Raw genomic sequence first — 19,461 nt, 5'->3', positions numbered from 1 at the left:
ACCTTTTGGTCAGGTATACATTTTTCATCAAATTATGTGCTGTCATTGCTGTTTCATTCATCCAATCACAATGAAATCGACACATATTATTGTCATAAGCGTCCTTATCAACTGTGTTGAGTATCGTGGTCATAACTTGAAGGGAACTGCCATTTTACGTCACTCTGAATTTTTTGGTAAAATAATAATTTAAAATCATAGGCTTGGTCTTAAGACAATAAAATGTCAGATTTAGATACATTTCGACATGACTAAAAAATCATACGCTGGTACATTTCGCTTTTGAAGAACTTTGTAACTCTCTTTTTCCAAAAATGTATTCATATACAATTAAATCATATTTTTGTCATGCCATGTCCAATTAACTTCGTAAACTTCGTAAAAATATTGTTTACTGTGATGTGAAAATATATTTTTGGCATTAAGGTGCGTAAAACGCACGATTGGTAATGAATATTTATTTAAATCCATTGGATTTAAAGCAAGCTGGCTCCTGCAGCGGAGCGGAGGCCGAGGGGGAGGGAGGAGGGGGGGAGCGGGGGGAGCGGGGGGACGTTGTTGCGTGCGCACCGTATTGACGTTCCTCACACGACATGAATCCTCCAGTGTTTTCACACGAGTCCCAACCTAATCTGTAAGTATTTTTTTATTGTGTGCATAATTGTAGAGTCGTCTTAAGACATCTATGGTGAAATATTCCTGTGGAATAGTTTTCACCGATGTATTTCGGCGGCGCATGTCTGTAATGCAGCTCGCTTTTTTCACGTCTTTCATGTCTCTGTCTTCTACCGAGACAGAGACCACTTAAATAAAACCACACTGATTTTGAGTCAAACCCGTCTTTTTAAATTCAATTTTTATACAGAAAATAACTACAGTGCATGTATTACACCTTATTTCACAGCAGCTTTGCAATTTTATTATATTATTATCGGCTTTCAGCCGAGATCTGGTCGGCACCGCGCAGCGCCGCGGAGGAGGTGCATTCAGGGACCGGTCGGAATTCTAAAACGCCGATTATCCCCCTGGTGCGTTCAGGGACAACTGGAATTTACTGTATTTGGCGAGAATTTACCGTTGCTTCATTTGCTTAAAAATTATTTAAAGGTGACCTATTATGGCATTTAATGTATATTTTAAACAGGCATTGAATGTCTTAAAAACAAGCTTTTGAAGGTTTTTTCTACATAAATGAGAAATTCAGCTTCTGGGCCATGTCTTTATTTTTACCGTTTCTAACCTTGTCTATGAGGGATTCTGAGGGGAGGGGGGGCTATGTTAATGAGGCTCTGTGCTGATTGGCTGCCTGAATGACGTGTAGCAGGGGAGCTTTAAGCCTGAATCACAATTGTGGGTCAATGATGTATAAGGCCTTTGAGAGGCCTATTTTTAAAATACTTAAAATAAAGATGTATTTGGCCATTTTCCAAACATTTGGAATGTAGTGTGCATATATGTGAAAACTTAAAACAAAGGTATTTTAGTGTTTTTAAACCTACATTAATAGGGCAACGACCTTAAAAAAGTAATTGGGGGCGACCGTTATTTATCTCAAAATTAATAGATTTCCTTAACAAAATGTATATTTTAATAAGTATCAGTAATTAAATTAACTTTTCAAGAAAGATAGACTCATGTGTCCTTTCATTTTTGAAAACCATTTTGAAATACATTTTATCTATAATGGAAGTGTCACCCTCATAAAGCCATTTATGCATACTATACCAATGATTTATATTTGAACCAAAACTCATAGACATTAAATTTTGAATTTGCGGATTTCCTAAGTTCTATAGTAAACCATGATTTGTTAAGGTTTTCAGAGCTTCCTTTATCGGTACACACCTGTATCATAGCACAACTTAAAGAAAAGTCTCCTGGCGCCATGGCCGAAACCCAACAGGAAGTCGGCCAGTTTGAATTAATCATGTAATTTTGGCGCAATTTATGCCATTCCTTCAGCCGCTTCTTCGCCAGAACCGTAACGTGCACCCAGGTGTGTTATACATCAAAATGTGCGTCTCCATCCTGCAATAACGTGCATAACTTTTCTCAGTCAAAAGCGTTACCGTGGCGATGATAGACGCCAAAAAGCGCGCCCCCAATTCATCTGATTGGTCCATACAGATAAAACTTCGTGCCTCAAGTCCCACAATACGCTTTGACGTACATGCACAAAAATCGGTACACACCTGTATCATGTCGCAACTTAAAGGAAAGTCTCTTGGCGCCATGGCCGAAACCGAACAGGAAGTCAGCCATTTTGAACATTTTGAATTAATCGTGTAATTTTGGCGCAATTTATGCCATTTCTTCGGTCATTAATTCAGCCCGAACCGTAACGTGCACCCAGGTGTGTTATACATCAAAACGTGCGTCTCCATCCTCCGACACCACGCATTACTTTTCTCTTTCAAAAGCGTTACCGTGGCGACGCTAGACGGCAAAAAGCGCGCCCACCCTTCATCTGATTGGTTCAGACAGAAAAAACTTTGCGCCTCAAGCCCCATAATACGGTTTGACGTACATGAACGAAAATTGGTACACACCTGTATCATGTCGCAACTTAAAGAAAAGCCAGGCCTGTCGATACATTTGATATTTCATGGTTTGCATTAATGGGCGTTGCCTAACGGCTCAACAGCGCCCACTAGAATACCTTTCTCTCCCATAACTTTTGAAAGGTTTGACATAAAGAGTCGTGGGTGGTGTCATCGGACTCGGTATTGAGTCCTTGACCATAATTGGCGAAAATTAGCCCCGCCCCTTCTTCTGATTGGTTGTCCCGATTTTCTGCTATAACTTTTGAATGGTTTGACATAGAGAGTCGTGGGTGGTGTCATCAGATTCTGTATGGAGTCCTTGACCTTCATTGGCCTGAATTAGCCCCGCCCCTTCTTCTGATTGGTTGTCCCTTTTTTCTGCTATAACTTTTGAATGGTTTGACATAGGAAGTCGTGGGTGGTGTCATTTCTGATATGCTTATGGGGGCGGTGGCCGTGAGTGCGAGGGCCCGTTCATCGCTGCTTGCAGCTTTAATTATTATTATTATTATTATTATTATTATTCTCGCCATAAATAAATTGCCTTTTTGGAGGCCTTAAAATGCTCAAAAACTCACCAAATTTTGCACACGCTTCCAGAGTCGCGTAAAATTACGTATGTTATGGGCGACAGGCATGGGTCAAAAAGGATTAGGCTCTATAGCGCCACCTATTTTATGTTTTTGACGAGCCCCACAATATGGTTTGACTTACAGCAATGACCTTTATGTGTCTATTATATCAGACAAAGCCCTACAAAAAAGTCTCTTGGACCCATGCTCTAAGTTACACAGGAAGTCCGGCATTTTGAACAGAAAATGTCATTTTTTATGAATTCTGATCATTTCTAGGCCTCGTACTTTAACGAACTCCTCCTAGAGATTTTATCAGATTGGTTCACAACTTGGTTTGTACAATCTAGACACATGGCCGACGCTAAATTGCGAAGCTTTTACGTTTTTAGCAGAGGGCTTGACCGTAGTGATCCAGCGAAGTTTGGGGTCATTTTTAAGGCTCGCCATGAAACACCAATTGGCTGTAATTCAGCAATACATGATTTGATGTGGATGAAAACGTATGTGCATGATTGTAGGCTGAGCCTGAAGACATCTATGGTGGAATATTCAGGATCGGTTGTAGCGCCACCTGTTGGCACCAGGAATTGTCATGTCTTCTAGTATGCATCTGTGCTCAAAGGGAGATGAGCGGATGGATCTCAAAGTTGGTCAGATAAATAGGTAAGACATTGACGATGGCTGACAGAGAAAACTAAGTTTTTCTCAAAGGGCGTCGCTGTTAGAGGTTGTCAAATTTCGGTGTCTCGCCATGAACATAAAAGTTGTTTTAACTTTCAAATACTTGGTCCAAATTGACCCAAAATCAATACATTTAATCAGGCTTCCATTCTGATATCCATTCTATATTTGGGACAGTTTGTCACCGACTTTATTCAAAATATGAACTCATTTTGAAATAAATCTTTACTTTGTCATGCAATGTCGAATTAACTTCTAACTTCGTAAAAATATTGTTGAAAATAATATGATTTGAGCATTGTATGTGCAAGAGGCGATTTATAATGAATGTTTTGAGTTGGATTAGAAGCATGAAGCTGTCTGCGGGCCGCGTGCGCGCAGACCGCGGGAACGCGCAGCCGCAGCTCCTGGAAGCTGCCGGGGGCGGGGCGGGGGAGGGGGGTTGTTGCAACTTGCAGCAACATGTGGAGTCACGCCGTCACGTCACGTAAGTTGTATTGTGGTTTTTTAATGCGTGTTGCAATTATTTTATTTTATTATATTATTATATTATTATTGAGCTTCCATCCGCGATTCCGATCAGGAGCGCGCGGCCGCGCGCGGCCACGCGCAGAGCCGAGAGCCAGTTTCTGCCCATTTCTGCTGCTTTGCCAAAAAATGCTACCTAAAGGTTTTCCACCTTTGTAGAGCCACAACTTTACTGTGTTTTACTCCCTAAACCACTTCCTTTCACCCCCAAGTGGTCCTTGTCTCTTGCCAGGCCGTCATTGTAAATAAGAATGTTCTTAATGACCTGCCTGGTTAAATAAAGGCGAATGACTGAATGAATATCAAATAAAGCCATGGAATTGTTGTTTTTTTTCTCTTCATCGTATAATGTTCACAAAGTGTAATGCATTCATGTCATGGGTCGTGTATTTTGAAGGATCAAATAATCAACATCCCATTATCCATTTTACATCGTGCAAGAAATGATGCAAACTTTGAAAATCGACTGTGCGCATGCGCAGAACCCAAACGTAGCATTTTTTCGGCAGGGAGCAGAAATTGGCAGAACACCGGCTGGGACGGACCTGATGCTCTGATGCGACAGGTCTCTGCTCACACTGACTGTACGTTCATACACGGACGTAATATGGGGGGGGGGACATGTATCCTGCACTTTTTCAAAAGGCAGTTTTGGTCCCCTGCAGTTTTTACCGTCCAAAAACAATGTTACGCTATATTAAATGGAGACAGGTCAGCACTAGGACCAAGCGGAAAACGGCCGCTCAAACTGAAGCCTGTTGTTTGGTCTGCCTGGGTCACGTCAGCTAGACGGATTTTAAGAATAAGAATAAGAATTACTTTATTAATCCCCAAAGGGAAATTCCTTTGTATGGCAGCTCATCTACTGTACCATTTGCAGAAGAGAAGCTCTTCTGAATATCTCTTGGATGAGTTGATTATGTTGAAATGTTAATAGATAACCCTTCTGTGGTCTTTTGGTCAAATTGACCCATATTCACTTTTCTTTTATATCAAAAATATGATTTTCATCCATATAACTGCCTCTGTTACACTCATTTCAAATAAAATTGATGATCACTACCAGAGCTGGTAGAGTAGCCAAAAATTGTACTCAAGTAAAAGTACTGTTACTTCAGAATAATATGACTCAAGTAGAAGTAAAAAGTAGTCATCCAAATAATTACTTGAGTAAAAGTAAAAAAGTACTTGGTGAAAAAACTACTCAAGTACTGAGTAACTGTTGAGTAACGTCTGATTTATTTTTTTAACACACCCATTCAAAAAGACAAAAGTACAAAATAATCACCTTCAGGCAAATTAAAATCAATAAAATAATAAAATAAATTAAAATTAATAAAAAAATGAAAAATAGCTTAAATTAAAATAAGCGTAAAGTAAATTCAAGAACTTTAATAAATAATAAAATAACAGAATAAAAAAATAAATTAAGCACCAGTAGCACAAAATTTCAAGCCTTTGTACTTTTCTTTTTTAACCAGGCAGAACTAGAACAAACATGAACTCATAGAAACTCTGTGTGTGTTTGAGTCTGTGTAAATGTGACAAAACATGCAAAAACAAACATTTTTCCCAAAGAATCACTCAGTGATTTCATGAGATTGACGCGTACACGGATAAAAAGGATAAAAGAAAAGTAACAGCTCAACGTAGCCTAATGTAGCGGAGTAAGAGGAACAGTTTGTCCTTCACAAATCTACTCAAGTAAAAGTAAAAAGTACAGTTATCCAAAACTACTCCTAAAAGTACAAAATTTCCCAAAACTTACTCAAGTAAATGTAACGGAGTAAATGTAACTCGTTACTACCCACCTCTGATCACTACTTGCATTGAATTATGGATATTTTATTCAATTTCTCCCCTCCTGTGATATTCAATTTGACCCACCAACCACTGGCTGGTGCTGGGTGGTGGTCCAAACATTTTAAATGATTTAATTTCATTTTCACATATACCCGTCTGTGATAATCCATCAATTTATATGCCTCTGAGTTTAACTATAGTCAAAAAAATTCAGAATTTCGGCTTATCTTTATCTATCTCAAAAATGAGCTATGATTTTATGTAAATGAGGTCTATTGACCATTCATTCCAAAAATAAGTGTAAAATTGGTGGTAATGAGTTGGAGTGAAGTTGACTAACAAGGTGAAACACAGAATTGGGTGATAATTAAAGCTACATGCTTTACAACCAGTAAAACCACAAAGGGAACAGTAAACTTAAAAGTAACAATAGAAAACTAGAAGAACTACTAGAAAACACAGTGAACTGAAAGAGTTTGAGTTTTCTTTTTTTTTTTTTTTTACCTTGTCTGCACACATATTAATGATTGAAACAAGAGGAAAATTGGTTCAAAACGAGCCGGCAATGGCACAGTGTCTGCCCGGCTTTAAACAGAACCGCAGCCAGTACTCGAGTTGTAAAAAAAAATCAGGGGGGGTGGTGGATTTTATCATATGGGGACAGATAATTTGTTCTGATTACAAATATTATAATATATTACAAATAATAGCAGTGACCAAAACACCTGCAGAAATACTGCAGGAATTACATAGCAGCAGTTAAATGCAGCCTTCTGTAAGCTTTAAATATCCACTGGGCTTACATCAAATACATCAAAACACAACAATAAAAAACAGTTTTCTGAACTTATCAATATGCATCTGTCTTTCACAGGATAAGTAAAATGGATCACTGCAAAAACTCAAAATCTTAACAAAAATATTTGTCTTATTTCTAGTGAAAATGTCTCATTTTAGTAAAAAAAAACCTCATTACACTTAAAACAAGACGCATAACTGGAAAAAAACACCATTTTCATCTGTTTCACCTGTTCACCTGTTTTCACTTAAAATAAGTAGAAAAATCTGCCAGTGGAACAAGATTTTTTTGCTTGTAATGAGAAGATAAATCTTGTTTAATTTTATTTTTTTTTTACATTTATCGTATTTTTAATATTCTCTTTTTGGGGGGGGCTGGAAGGAGGGGCGTTGGCCATGAGTGCGAGGGCCCGTTCATCGCTGCTTGCAGCTTTAATTATTATTATTATTATTATTATTATTATTATTATTACCTTGTTAAATAAGCACTATGGCAGCATATATATCCATATAGTTCCATAATCTCTTCTCTGCCTCCATTTAAAGACTAATACCACCTTGGCTCTAATCTTTTTTGGCCATGTCATTTTGTCTTGCATGTAATCAATTATGTCCCACTCGTAACACAACATTACAAACTGGCTTCTACTTTCCAGATTTGTTATTGAGAAGTCTCAGCGCGTCCCATTGTTCTCCTGTCTTTCCACATTCGTCTCAAAAAATAAACGCAAACACAAAATTGCTGTGGGCCACATTACGATTCTTTTAACCAGCTGTTTCATTTTATGCAGCCTCCAACAGCCAAAAGGTTTTTTAAAAAAAGAAGAAGAAGAAAAATCAGCTTACAATGCTGGTGAAAACCGAGTATTGGTATAAAGTCTTCATATTGAGGAATGTGCAAAATTTAGTATTGAACAAGGTATTTGTTTGGAAAAAAACTACCTAAAACCTAAATGGACAGTCACAGCAAAATAAATGACAATGGCATGGATATACTGTATATACACACCCTTTGAGGGAGTAACTTGTGCAAGAAAAAGTTACATTTTGAGAGAAATGTTTGAGGTTGATGTCTTTCACCAACTTCATTGGTGCTGAAGGATATTAATAAGATTATAATGTATGAAATGTAAATAAGACAAAAAGTAAATAAAAATACAAACATTGGGTGAAGTGTTTACTATTGAAGGAGAAGCCAGCAGTGAGTATGCACAGCCCAGTGACTGAGGGGGAGAATTAATGAAGCTGTTTGTGTAGCAGACTGACAGACATAGTGATGCTTAGATCTGCTCTCAATGCCAGCTCTGACTTTATAAAGCCAAACCAAACACACACACACACACACACACACACACACACACACACACACACACACACACACACACACACACACACACACACACACACACACACACACACACACACACACTTAGACACAGCAGATAGAGTATCAACTTTTAAAAATTACGACAGTCACCGCAAATATTTGCCTTGGTATAAGCTACAGTTACTGTAGTATTCCTTCAACTGCACCGGCCTCCAACTGTGTATGGTGGACAGTTTTCTCAAGATGATTTGAGACAAACTGAACTGACCATGAAGCTGCATTAAGTGATTTTCTTCCACGTTCAGCTTGTATTACATGTTATTCATTTCTTCTTGATTTACACCAGTGACTTTAATGTACAAAGTAAACCCTGGAGGCTTCAACCGTTAAAGTTAAAGGATTTCTTATTATGCCTTCTCAGTTCTTGGAGTTTCAGTTTGTGCTGCTTTTGCATTTTATTTGGTAGAAATAACTCCAAATGGTAATAAAACTAAGCAAGGATATAAGTTGTGGTAACTGTGGGTGAAAAGCCAGAGTCCTACTGTAAATTTTTCAATTGCAATTTTAATAGAATGATCCAACAAATACAAAGGAAATCACATTTACTTCATCTGGATTATGGTTGTGAGAGAAACCAGAAAGATTTCTTCAAATCTCAGTTAATATAGCTTGACTTATTTCCACTCCTGAACACCACTAATATTAATTTAGGATTTAAAACTTTTTTTTCTAAATGTTATTATCAGAACTGCTTTTCAATGTAGTAAAAGAGTGTACAGTTTGCTTCGCCGTGTGATATCTACCAGGTCTCAGGAGCCAATTTGCTGAAATGTACCAATACTTCAGCGGTGACAATAACAAACGTAAATAATAATAATACCGATAATAAAACAAATTGCTGCAACTTTATAGTTTGAGCCAGAGGCTCGTCTGGCTGCTCCTGCCAGATCTCAGACCTTGTATGGTCATGTTTTTGTAACACTGCTGACTGCAGAGTAAATGCTGGAGCTGGAGCTGTATTCATAGAGACAATGCAGACACTTTGTGTGTCAGATTATACTCTGTGTCGATACTGTAAGCTCAACTACAATGTGCTTTATGATTGTTTTTGTGACATCTGTGCTTGCAGTGTCAGGCTTGCAGTACGGGCGTTTGGAGTCCAATGTGACCCTAGCATGTGGGAAGTCTCAAATCCGGTAAGGAAAGAAAACGAGCCGCATTTGACAAGTCAGGAACTTGAGTTTTGACTTGGTATATCTGCTGTTACAAGAGTCACAAGCACACATCAAGCTGTACACCTGAAAGTTGTTTTTACACTTTAAATGGCCATTTTTAAGAAGTAGTTCTGGGAAGTCTTGTAAAAAAAAAAAAAAAGAAAAAGAAATGACAGGGAAAATAAGAAGACTCAAGTGTTTGAGTTGATTAACCAGGGACTGAGATGCTAAACGATCTTGCGTAACAGAGAAAGGCAACCTATAATTTAGTTGCATACCAAATTCTTTCCTGAATCGTGTCTCTCAAATCTTAAACTCAAAGTTGATTGTAAAGTTGAGGACAAGGCATAATATTTAGCACAATAACTGATGTTGAATGTGTCCCGAGCAGGATACCTGTGGTCTGGCATCTGAACCGCAGCTCGGTGTTGCCATGGCACAAAGTGACATCAGACGGACGGTTGGTTCTGCTGCACGTCGACCCGTCGGCTCAGGGCGACTACAGCTGCTATGACAACAGCGGGCTCCTCCTCCACTCCGTCACTCTCAAGCTGGGCCGTAAGTGTTGCTGTGATTTGTTCAGGTTCACATCATCTAATTTAGCAGAAACCACAGTTTCAAAGGGCTGCTGTATGTTAAATGCCACGGGACTGCAGCTTTCAAAAATGTCTTTGTGCACCAGGAAAAAGCCTGCTTTGCTTGTGTTTAGACTCCACATACAGATGCAGTGTCTTAGTATCTTACGTTTGGGCTATTTTTGAATATTTCACCATAAAAGAAAGGTCTGTTTTTGGCACGCACAGTATGTCCTTGTTTGTTCTGGGCTTGTTTTTCATTTAATATTCTCCCGTTTTGTTTTTTTTTTTTTTTTTTTTTCATGAATGATAAGTTTTCAGTATTTAGTTTATTTTTTGCCCAGAAATAGATAAGTTATTAAAGCCGTGGTGGTCAGAAGTGCGCTACTGTTCCTCAGAGGAAGTAGGTCTAATCGGCCATCACAAAGCCCTCCACTTCCTGTCACTGCCTTAAACAGGAAGGGACTCCCTAAAGCGAGCTTCCTTTTTAGAAGCAGGGAGTTTTGCATTGTCCTGGTCAAGTCTCCCCTACATGTGCCGGTTCACACGAGGGATACCGAGACCCAGCGTTAACATTCAAGGACAGCCCAGAAACAAACATTACACAACACCCACCCGACCTTGCATCCTAAGAACAAACAAATGGCCCTTTCCATCCTGAACTTGACCTGCGTTGTGTTTCCTAGATCCTCCCGGGTGGCTCAACGTTTCATGTAAAGTGCCCAGTCACAGGCACGTCCGCTGCTCCTGGATGGAATCCATACAGACCTTCCTGCCGGCCAAGTACAACGCCACCTTCAGGTAAAAGCCGGTGACTGCACCTGAAACTTTCACCACAGGTATCAAAACAAATCAGAATCAGAATCATCTTTATTGGCCAGGTTCCAACATTGTCCAACAAGGAATTTGACTCCAGTAATTTCACTCTTTGGTGATAAAATAAAATAAACAATAAAACAAATGTGGTATTTCTATGATACAGAATAAACAGTATAAACATTTAAGGTGCAGCAGTTTGAGGTAGAGAGAGAAAAGAAAAGAAAAAGGGACAGTTCTGAATAAAAATAAACATAACCTATTTACAATTTTACAGGGCAATTATACAAAAAAAATACAAAGATTATACAAATTATACAAAGAAATACACAGTGAGAGGTGCAGCTGAGGGAGGCAGACATGGTTGTCAAGGAAGGTGCTAGATGATTTTTTGCACGTGATGTAAATAATACACTGAGTTGTTACTTTTAACGTATTGTGAGTAGTCCTTTACCTTTCTGCTGTCTCTCTTATGCTGTCTTTTACTTAAGAAAATAATTCCATCTCTTTTTCTTTTCTTTTCTTTTCTAGGGGGAAGGATGAGGAAGGCTGGCCCTGCATTGTGGATGTCTCCCAGCAGCACTGTGACGTAGACTTCCCTGCTTTCTGGCAGCCCAGCCACACGCTTGACGTGACAGAGACCAATGCTCTGGGGTCCCAGACAACACCTTTTCAAGTCCGGCTACATGAACAATGTAAGACCACGGGATTGGCTGTGTGTTTAGCTGGCCATATTCCCTTATTTAAACTCTATTTTCTTTAAGGCTTCTTTAAATGCTTAAATTGAGGGTCAGCTAGGGCTGTGCGATTAATCGATTTTAAATCTAAATCGGATTTATTAATCAAGACGATGTTAAAAAAAGGAAAATCGGAAAATGGATTTTCCTCTTTTGCAGCTGGCTGCATTACAGACAGAGCTCGTCTAGTCATCTTTGTTTGGTCAAGAAAATTGTAAATGTTGTCACTTTACTAAACTCAAGGAGGATTTACAGTATCTTTCAATTGCACTTCATTCCCAATAGGGAAATTTGTTTGCTATTTTTCTTTAAAAAATAAAGTTTTAGTTTTACCAATAAAATCGAAATCGAAATCGAAAATCGGGTTTTCAGAGAAAAAAAATCTGGATTTTATTTTTGTCCAAAATCGCCCAGCCCTAGGGTCAGCCTTTAATTGCAACGTAAGATGAGAATGTTTTATTGGTGGTGAATATTTGCATATATTTGCTCTCCTTCCCTTTGGCGTCACATCTCAGGTGGAACAATAATGGTGTTCAAAGTGGGACTTGTTAACAGGCAAACTGGAGCCGCTGCAGAGGAGAACATTAAGTTATAGCTCATATGTCTGTTTTACAGAGACTTCCCAACACACACACACACTCACAGGAAGATGGACACAGGTGTTTTAATTGTTCACTACATGTTTGTGTCCAGCACATCCACTTGTTGTCGTTAGCTGGTTGCTACACACGTATCGCATCCTAAACACTTTCTGAACATAAAATAAGAGCAAACAAGGAAAACAGAGGAAGAAGGTCACATATCTACAGAGAAATGCACCATCACACAGATAACTAGTGGGCTGTAGGAGATTATAAAGACATATTACTTAGATATTCTGTTCAGTGGGCTTTAGCTGAAATTATTATTATTTTTTTGCCCGTTGTTATTATTAAAACTAGTTATTAACCCTAAAAGCATATCCAAATTTCCACAGAATTGCATGAATATATTAGTATTTCCAAATATTGTCAAAATCACAAAGCACATCCACAGAAGCAGCCGTCGATGTTCACATACACAGAAATTATAATAAATTTGACTGAAAGAACTCCATTATCGTGATGTCTGATGCTGCACATCTGAAGCATTTCTGTCTGCATCTCTTTGCCCTCGGCGTGGTTGAACAAACCATCATAGCAGCTGGTGGACCTGATGAATTTTTTATTTTTTATTTTTTTGCATCATTTTCTCAGCTTTCTCTTTTACACAGACGTGTTTGTATTTTTCCAAACGTAAGTCTCTGGAGCAAGCATCAGTATAACTAATGGATAGCTGTACTGACAACAGGGTGAGACAGGTATAAATACGCCTCTCACATGAAATCCTGCTTAATTCTTTTGTCGGATCCTTTGTATCCATCAAAGCCAGAAACTGTTACTAGACTGGTTAGCCATCAGCCAAACATGTGTTTGATTCGTCATTACATTGCAATTTTTAAACATTTACATGATGAGGCTCCTCAGGTGTTCAGTGACTTCCAGGTTCTACTTAAATTCACATGCTTTTAAGGTGCTTTCCCACAAATCTTCTCTGGGATAAAGGCGGTGTCTTCATGACAGATTCACTTGAGGCGTTAAGTATCTACACTAAACTCAAACTCCACTCTGACCGTGATTATTTTACGGGGAAAAAATTAATTACAGTTATACAGGTGGGTTGTTCTGTTTTTTGTTGCATGTTTATATTTTGAACTTAACTTTTCTATAATCTATCCAGAACTGAAAGGCCCCACTGGGGACGCGTCAGCTACGCTTATAAATGCACTTCTCCTTGTACAAATAAGCATTAAATCTGTGCAATACAATAAAAATAAATTTTTTTTAAACTCCTGTTTAAATTGGGCTTAAATAGTGTTTTTACTGTATTTTCAACACAGTGGGGAAGCTTGTGGATAGGATCAGAATTTAAATGTTTTTTTTCTACCTGTGTTTTCTCTGCAGTGAAACCGGACCCTCCTGAGTCGGTGACGGTGAGGGAGCTAGAAGGTTCCCCGAGACAGCTGAGGGTGTCCTGGAACCATCCCTCCTCCTGGCCGGAGCACGTTGCTTTCCCCCTGCTGTTTCAGATCAGATACCGACCGCAGGGCTCCATGTACTGGTCAGAGGTTTGTGCCAAAACTCACAGAATTCACTCAAGTGTTGCAATCTGAATGAAACTTGAACATGTTGTATATGCAGACGTGGCCAGATTTGTTGATGTCCTTAAAAGAATCCACGCTTGTTTTTGAAGTCAGTTAATACTGAATACTTGACAAGTTATTTATCCATGTTTAGGACAATCAAATTTGTATTTGTTCCTTGATTAATCTGAATATTTTACATAATGAGGCACAGGGAAAATGGCATGGACAAAATGATCCTTAACTTAATATATTTGTTGCACAACAGTTGTCAGTGAGTCCTCTGCAGACCATGCGGGTCGTGGTGAAGAAACTGCTTTAGATGACGCAGATTTGTAGGTTTCCTGCTCCACGCTGGTTTTTTTAACATCTTTCCGTCTATAGTATGTCCAGCAGGAGTAAGAGCAGAATTCAGGGAGGGCCATTTAAGAAAAGCCTAATATTTTCTTATTGTTCATTCTTGGGTGTTTTTGTAATTGTGTTTTGGGTCATTATTCTTTGACCTTGGAGTTCTGCTTGAATGTCTTTGGATGTTTTTCTTGGCCTTTCGTCTACCAACCCCACTATCGCTCTGATCGGCGAGGGGCTGCATTTCCTCCTAAAGCCACATCTTAGGAGGTTGGCTGTAGTCCCACGGACCGTCTACTTTATGATAATATTTGCAACTGCAGTCACGGGAACCTCAAGCTGGTTGGATGTGGCCTCACAACCTTTACCTTTAACATTATTCTTCTGCAGTTTTCTGTCTGTTGTCCTCAGATAACTCCTTGGAAAACAGTATTGAAGACATATGTGGTACTGATTAAGGTTAAACACTGCAGTACAATGGTTTATTATCCTTTTTTTTGGGCTTTTTTAGAACATCTGCATGAAATCAACAATCAATCTTTTCTTTTCATACCTGTGTTGATTTATCATACACTGAAGCATGCATACATGAAACAATTCATTTGAATTAAGTCATATTTCAGAGGGAGTAAAGTATTGTTTCAAAGCTGTAAGGATACCAACAAATGTGTTCACATCTGCTGCAGTAAATGTATACGGTTTCATACACAAGTTTACGCTAAGCTTATCCGTAGACTTAATGCAATAAACAAAAGATTACCATGCTGTTTCTGAGAGTGTTTGCCTTTTTTATTCTCTTTTTTTTTTAAATGCTAAGTGGGTGTCATTTCTCTTTCTTTCAAACAGCTTTACTCTGAGAGGACTGATATTGTGATAGTTGACGCCCTGTCAGGCCATGACCACCAGGTTCAGGTCCGAGCCCGAGATGAGGTGAACTCGGACACCAAGTGGAGCGACTGGACCCCCGTGATTCTCATCAGACCCTGGGAAGGTCTGGAAAAAACCTCTCACAACATCCTTTACAGTCAGGAAATGTTGACAGAATTACAAATATGTTAATGTAAGCACATAAATGACAATCAGTGACAAAAGGGGCAGCATCACATTCATTTATAAAATGTTATTGTTCCTAAGTATTCTGTAGAAATTCATTAATATACAGCTCTAATTCCAAAGAAATTTGGAAGCTGGACATTTTTTTGTTGAAAACAAAAGAAGCAATGATCTCATAAATCCATATTTTATTCACAAGAGAACATAAGAAAACCTCATGGCAGCAACACATCTTTCAACGGGTCCAAATATGTCTGGGAACTGAATATAATATCCTGGACTTCTGAGAGACAAATGTTGTCCTGTTGTATTCTAATAAAGGATTCAACTCCACAGTCCCGGGACTTTGTTGTCTCATGATGTACAAAATGTTTTTAATTGTTGAAAGGTCATTTCACCACCAGAGTCTTCTAAAACTAAGTTTTGCCTTTGAAATGAATGCAGTATGTGTTGCTGAAATATAGCTTGTCTTGCTGAAAGATGCAACGCCTTCCTTTAGAAATGTGTAGTCTAGATTGGAGTATGTGATCTTCTAAAACCTGTATGCATGTATGATGTGCAAGGCCCCGTACCTTAACTGCAAACGAACCTCCAGGGAACAGGCTAAGCAGTGATAACAGGCAAAACAAGCCCTTTAGTTTCAGTGGGGAGGATGTGGCATCTATAGTTTCCAATACATTTCAGATTTTAATTCTTTAGACCAGTGGCCAGTTTTCCTCAATCCATTTTAAATGATCCTTGTCCCACAGGAGACGGTTGTATTTTTGGATTGTTTTGAGCTATGACTTTGTATTTGCTTAATAGAGCTTTAATGCAACAGGGTGTAACTTTTTCAACTTAAAATTAAAGTGTTAAAATCCTTCTGGTGTTCCGGTGACTTTATTAGGATAAACACCTCATTCTTAGTATGTTTGATATGGCAGAGGTCTGAAAAACCAGAGGACCGCGTCGGTGGAGTTGAGGAAGAGAAAAAGAGAATGACCAAGCAGAGGCAAAGCCAGAGTGAAGAGTGCACTTATTGATTTTTATATATTTTGTTATGTTTCTGAGCGTATGCGGAGACGTCATTTAAACAATCTTTTATGTTTTTAGTCCAGTAGGGAAAGTGGGCGCTGAAGATCACCGTTATCTAATATTGAGTTTGGACCTTGTCCCGTGCCCACAGATTTCTTCAGATACTTGGAATCTTTTGAAGAAATGTAGCTGTAGCTGCTCTTCACAATTTCATACTGGAGGTGTAAAAAAGTAAAAAATTGCATCCCAACATGTGGACACTTTATCACAGACTGCTGATCTTCTGCCCATTTGCATCCATCTGTTCTATTCTGAATAAAATATGGGTTTGTAAGATTAGCAGATGATTACACTCTGTTTTCCTCATTTAAGTTTTATACTTAAATAGCTTTATAAAAAATGTTTTTTTAAATTGCAGATGCATTAAAAACAAAGGAAAACTGACTTAATGACTGAGAAGTGAGCAATAAAAGTACATGATCAGATATTTACGCACAATCGCTTAAAGAAGGCAAACGAAATTGAAGTAGATTCAGTTTTTCAGCCTTCGACTATTAAACTTTTGTATTTTGTAAATTTCCAAATATAAATGTGTTGGTGTTTTTGTTTCTGTCCACTGCAGCCGATTCCCCATCAGGTCCTACAGAAGAGCCGGGTGACGGGTTTCCCGACTGCTTTACCTGCAACACAGAACAGACTGAAACCACCACTACCAAGTCACACTGTAAGAATCATTACATAAATACACTGTTTTCACATTTACCAGCCACATTTCTGATGCTATAGGTCAACAATCACACAGAAGTCATCATTATGTTTGTTATCTATATAATTACTGGGAGTGCTAAATCTACAGTTAGTGTATTTTCCCTGTTTCTATATTCACAGTATGTTTCCTATTGTTGCTTCCATCCTTGTTTCCAACTATTTATTCTATTAAAAAACGGCAAAATGGGCCCAAAAATGATGATCAAACAACAACATGTAAGCCAATCAAAATTAATCTTTCCCAATAATTTAATTTTACTCAGTAGAAATGAGTTTATTTCTGTGCAGAGTCATCGTCTGGTATTTCACAGGTTTTTTGTTATTTTTCAATGTTAGGGATGTTTCTAGAATAACAAAAGAGCTAACATATCATCGGACTCTCCATCAGCAGAAAGTGGACTTTTAAAAAGGAAAAAAACTAACTTAACACAATCTGGAAAGCCACTACACAAATGCAGAGTTTGCAACAGTTCTGGAGTGTGTGTGTGTGTGTGTGTGTGTGTGTGTGTGTGTGTGTGTGTGTGTGTGTGTGTGTGTGTGTGTGTGTGTGTGTGTGTGTGTGTGTGTGTGTGTGTGTGTGTGTGTGTGTGTGTGTGTGTGTGTGTGTGTGTGTGTGTGTGTGTGTGTAAAAGAGAGAGAGTGAAAGTTACTGGATCTTGCGCTGCATGATCTTCCTTAATGAAAGGACACTGCTCTTCTGGGGAGTTGTGTTGCTTCAGCCTCCCACATTGCTAGTCACATGTCCAGATGAATAAGGTTTATACTATGAGGTTGTGTCAGGAGGAGAGTGCATCCAACATTTTAAAAAATAATAAAACTACCGTATGCTACATCAATACACAGATTATGTTAAACTGCTGCAAAAGAGAAGCAGAGGGGACAAAAAAGAAATTGGGGCGTACTTAGAAATGACAAATAATTAAGTGAATGTACTTAAGCGGCCTAACATGTTATTAGAAAGGAGACATTTGACACCATCTCTGCCTTCCAGGCCTCATAAATCAACCATACTTTTGCCTGTGGTGAGAGTTGTAATATATCATCACCATCATCATCATCATCATCATCACAGGACCATCTTTGTTCACCTAAAGTTAGAACGCTCTCTCACACTAACCTTTCCACCAGCAGACTCGGCTCTCTCTCCTCCTATATGCACACGCTTGATTTTAAACATTAAACATAAATTAAATAAAACTGCATAAATGTAGTTCTGAGGTGAAGCTAGGGCTGGGCAATTTTGGACAAAAATAAAATCCAGATTTTGTAAAACTAAAAAAGACAATGGAATAAATTGTTTAAAATATTTTATCTTTATTTTTAAAGAAAAATAGCAAACAAATTTCCCTATTGGGAATGAAGTGCAATTGAAAGATACTGTAAATACTCCTTGAGTTTAGTAAAGTGACAACATTTACAATTTTCTTGACCAAACAAAGATGACTAGACGAGCTCTGTCTGTAATGCAGCCAGCTGCAAAAAGGAAAATCCATTTTCCGATTTTCCTTTTTTAACATCGATTTTGATTAATAAATCCGATTTAGATTTAAAATCGATTAATCGCACAGCCCTAGGTGAAGCCGTAACACAGTCGGGCTGATAAAACGATTGATTAGCTTTGTATGTGGTAGCAAACAAAACTGCAGGAAGGGCATGTTTTGTACTTGGATGTTTTGATAAACAAGATCCGTCATCAGTCATTAATGCAGCAGTAATCTCAGGAGCCGTTATTTACACTTATTACAGTGTAAATGGAACAGAGCAGCTACCTTTTGCCTGCTCTCATCTCTAAATTACATATAATTGTAGAAAATTGCACCTTCAGGGTGTCGTGTTTTCTGCAACGGTGAATGTTCATTGGATGAAACGTTATGTAGCAGAAGCTCTCATAAACTGTACGTTGGCGAAAACGGAGTTAAAAGCTGTGTGTAGTCGTAGACACGTTGGCTAAAACATTCACATGCATGATACCCACAACAAGTATACACACACCCACGTACAGAGGACGCAACGAGACAAATGAGCGTTTGCAGATGTGTCAGTGCATTTTTTTATTTGTGCTTTCTTTCTTTCTCAGTTCAGAATGCTGTTTTCTCCTGTTTGTGTGTGAAAGTGTGATTTTTTTTTTTTTTTCAGTTTTGTCAGTGTAATAAGTACATATTTGGGTAAAGCATACTAGGAGATTTAAAATTGACGACTAGCCAGAGAACAATTAAATCCAAGACCACACACAAACTTGTCTTTTCCTCCCTTGTATCTGTTTCTCACAAACAGTGAAGACAACAATCTAAAGATGTTTGGAGATCTTTTCCACCCAGCTTTGTTTTGTCAACCATCTGACTCAAATTATTTTTGGGGGTTTGACTTCTGTTTTATTTCCCAGCATTTTTAAAGCATCTGTTCTTCTGTTTGGATCTCACTCTCTCCCCCATTGTTCCTCTTGTTGGGTTGTTTGACCTTTAACTGGAACGCTGCTCGTTTTGCTGACCTCCCCCTTCGTCTGCTTCCTTCTTCTCCCCA

General features: G+C 38.5%; 1 protein-coding gene across 1 annotated transcript in view; it reads left to right on the top strand.

Annotated features, from left to right (window-relative positions):
* Nucleotides 1-19,461, top strand: part of il11ra (interleukin 11 receptor subunit alpha) — a 68,988-nt gene that overhangs the window by 44,412 nt on the left and 5,115 nt on the right. Inside the window, exons 3-9 of the mRNA XM_061734390.1 lie at nucleotides 9,385-9,451; nucleotides 9,861-10,027; nucleotides 10,731-10,845; nucleotides 11,392-11,555; nucleotides 13,580-13,743; nucleotides 14,953-15,097; nucleotides 16,796-16,897. Coding sequence (XP_061590374.1) covers nucleotides 9,385-9,451; nucleotides 9,861-10,027; nucleotides 10,731-10,845; nucleotides 11,392-11,555; nucleotides 13,580-13,743; nucleotides 14,953-15,097; nucleotides 16,796-16,897 — 924 coding nt within the window. The remainder of the gene's footprint in view (nucleotides 1-9,384; nucleotides 9,452-9,860; nucleotides 10,028-10,730; nucleotides 10,846-11,391; nucleotides 11,556-13,579; nucleotides 13,744-14,952; nucleotides 15,098-16,795; nucleotides 16,898-19,461) is intronic.

Source organism: Cololabis saira, chromosome 11 (genome assembly GCF_033807715.1).
Source record: "Cololabis saira isolate AMF1-May2022 chromosome 11, fColSai1.1, whole genome shotgun sequence".
NCBI classification, from domain to species: domain Eukaryota; kingdom Metazoa; phylum Chordata; class Actinopteri; order Beloniformes; family Belonidae; genus Cololabis; species Cololabis saira.
The sequence above is the reverse complement of the archived record's forward strand: the minus strand, read 5'-3'. Positions and strand labels throughout refer to the sequence as shown.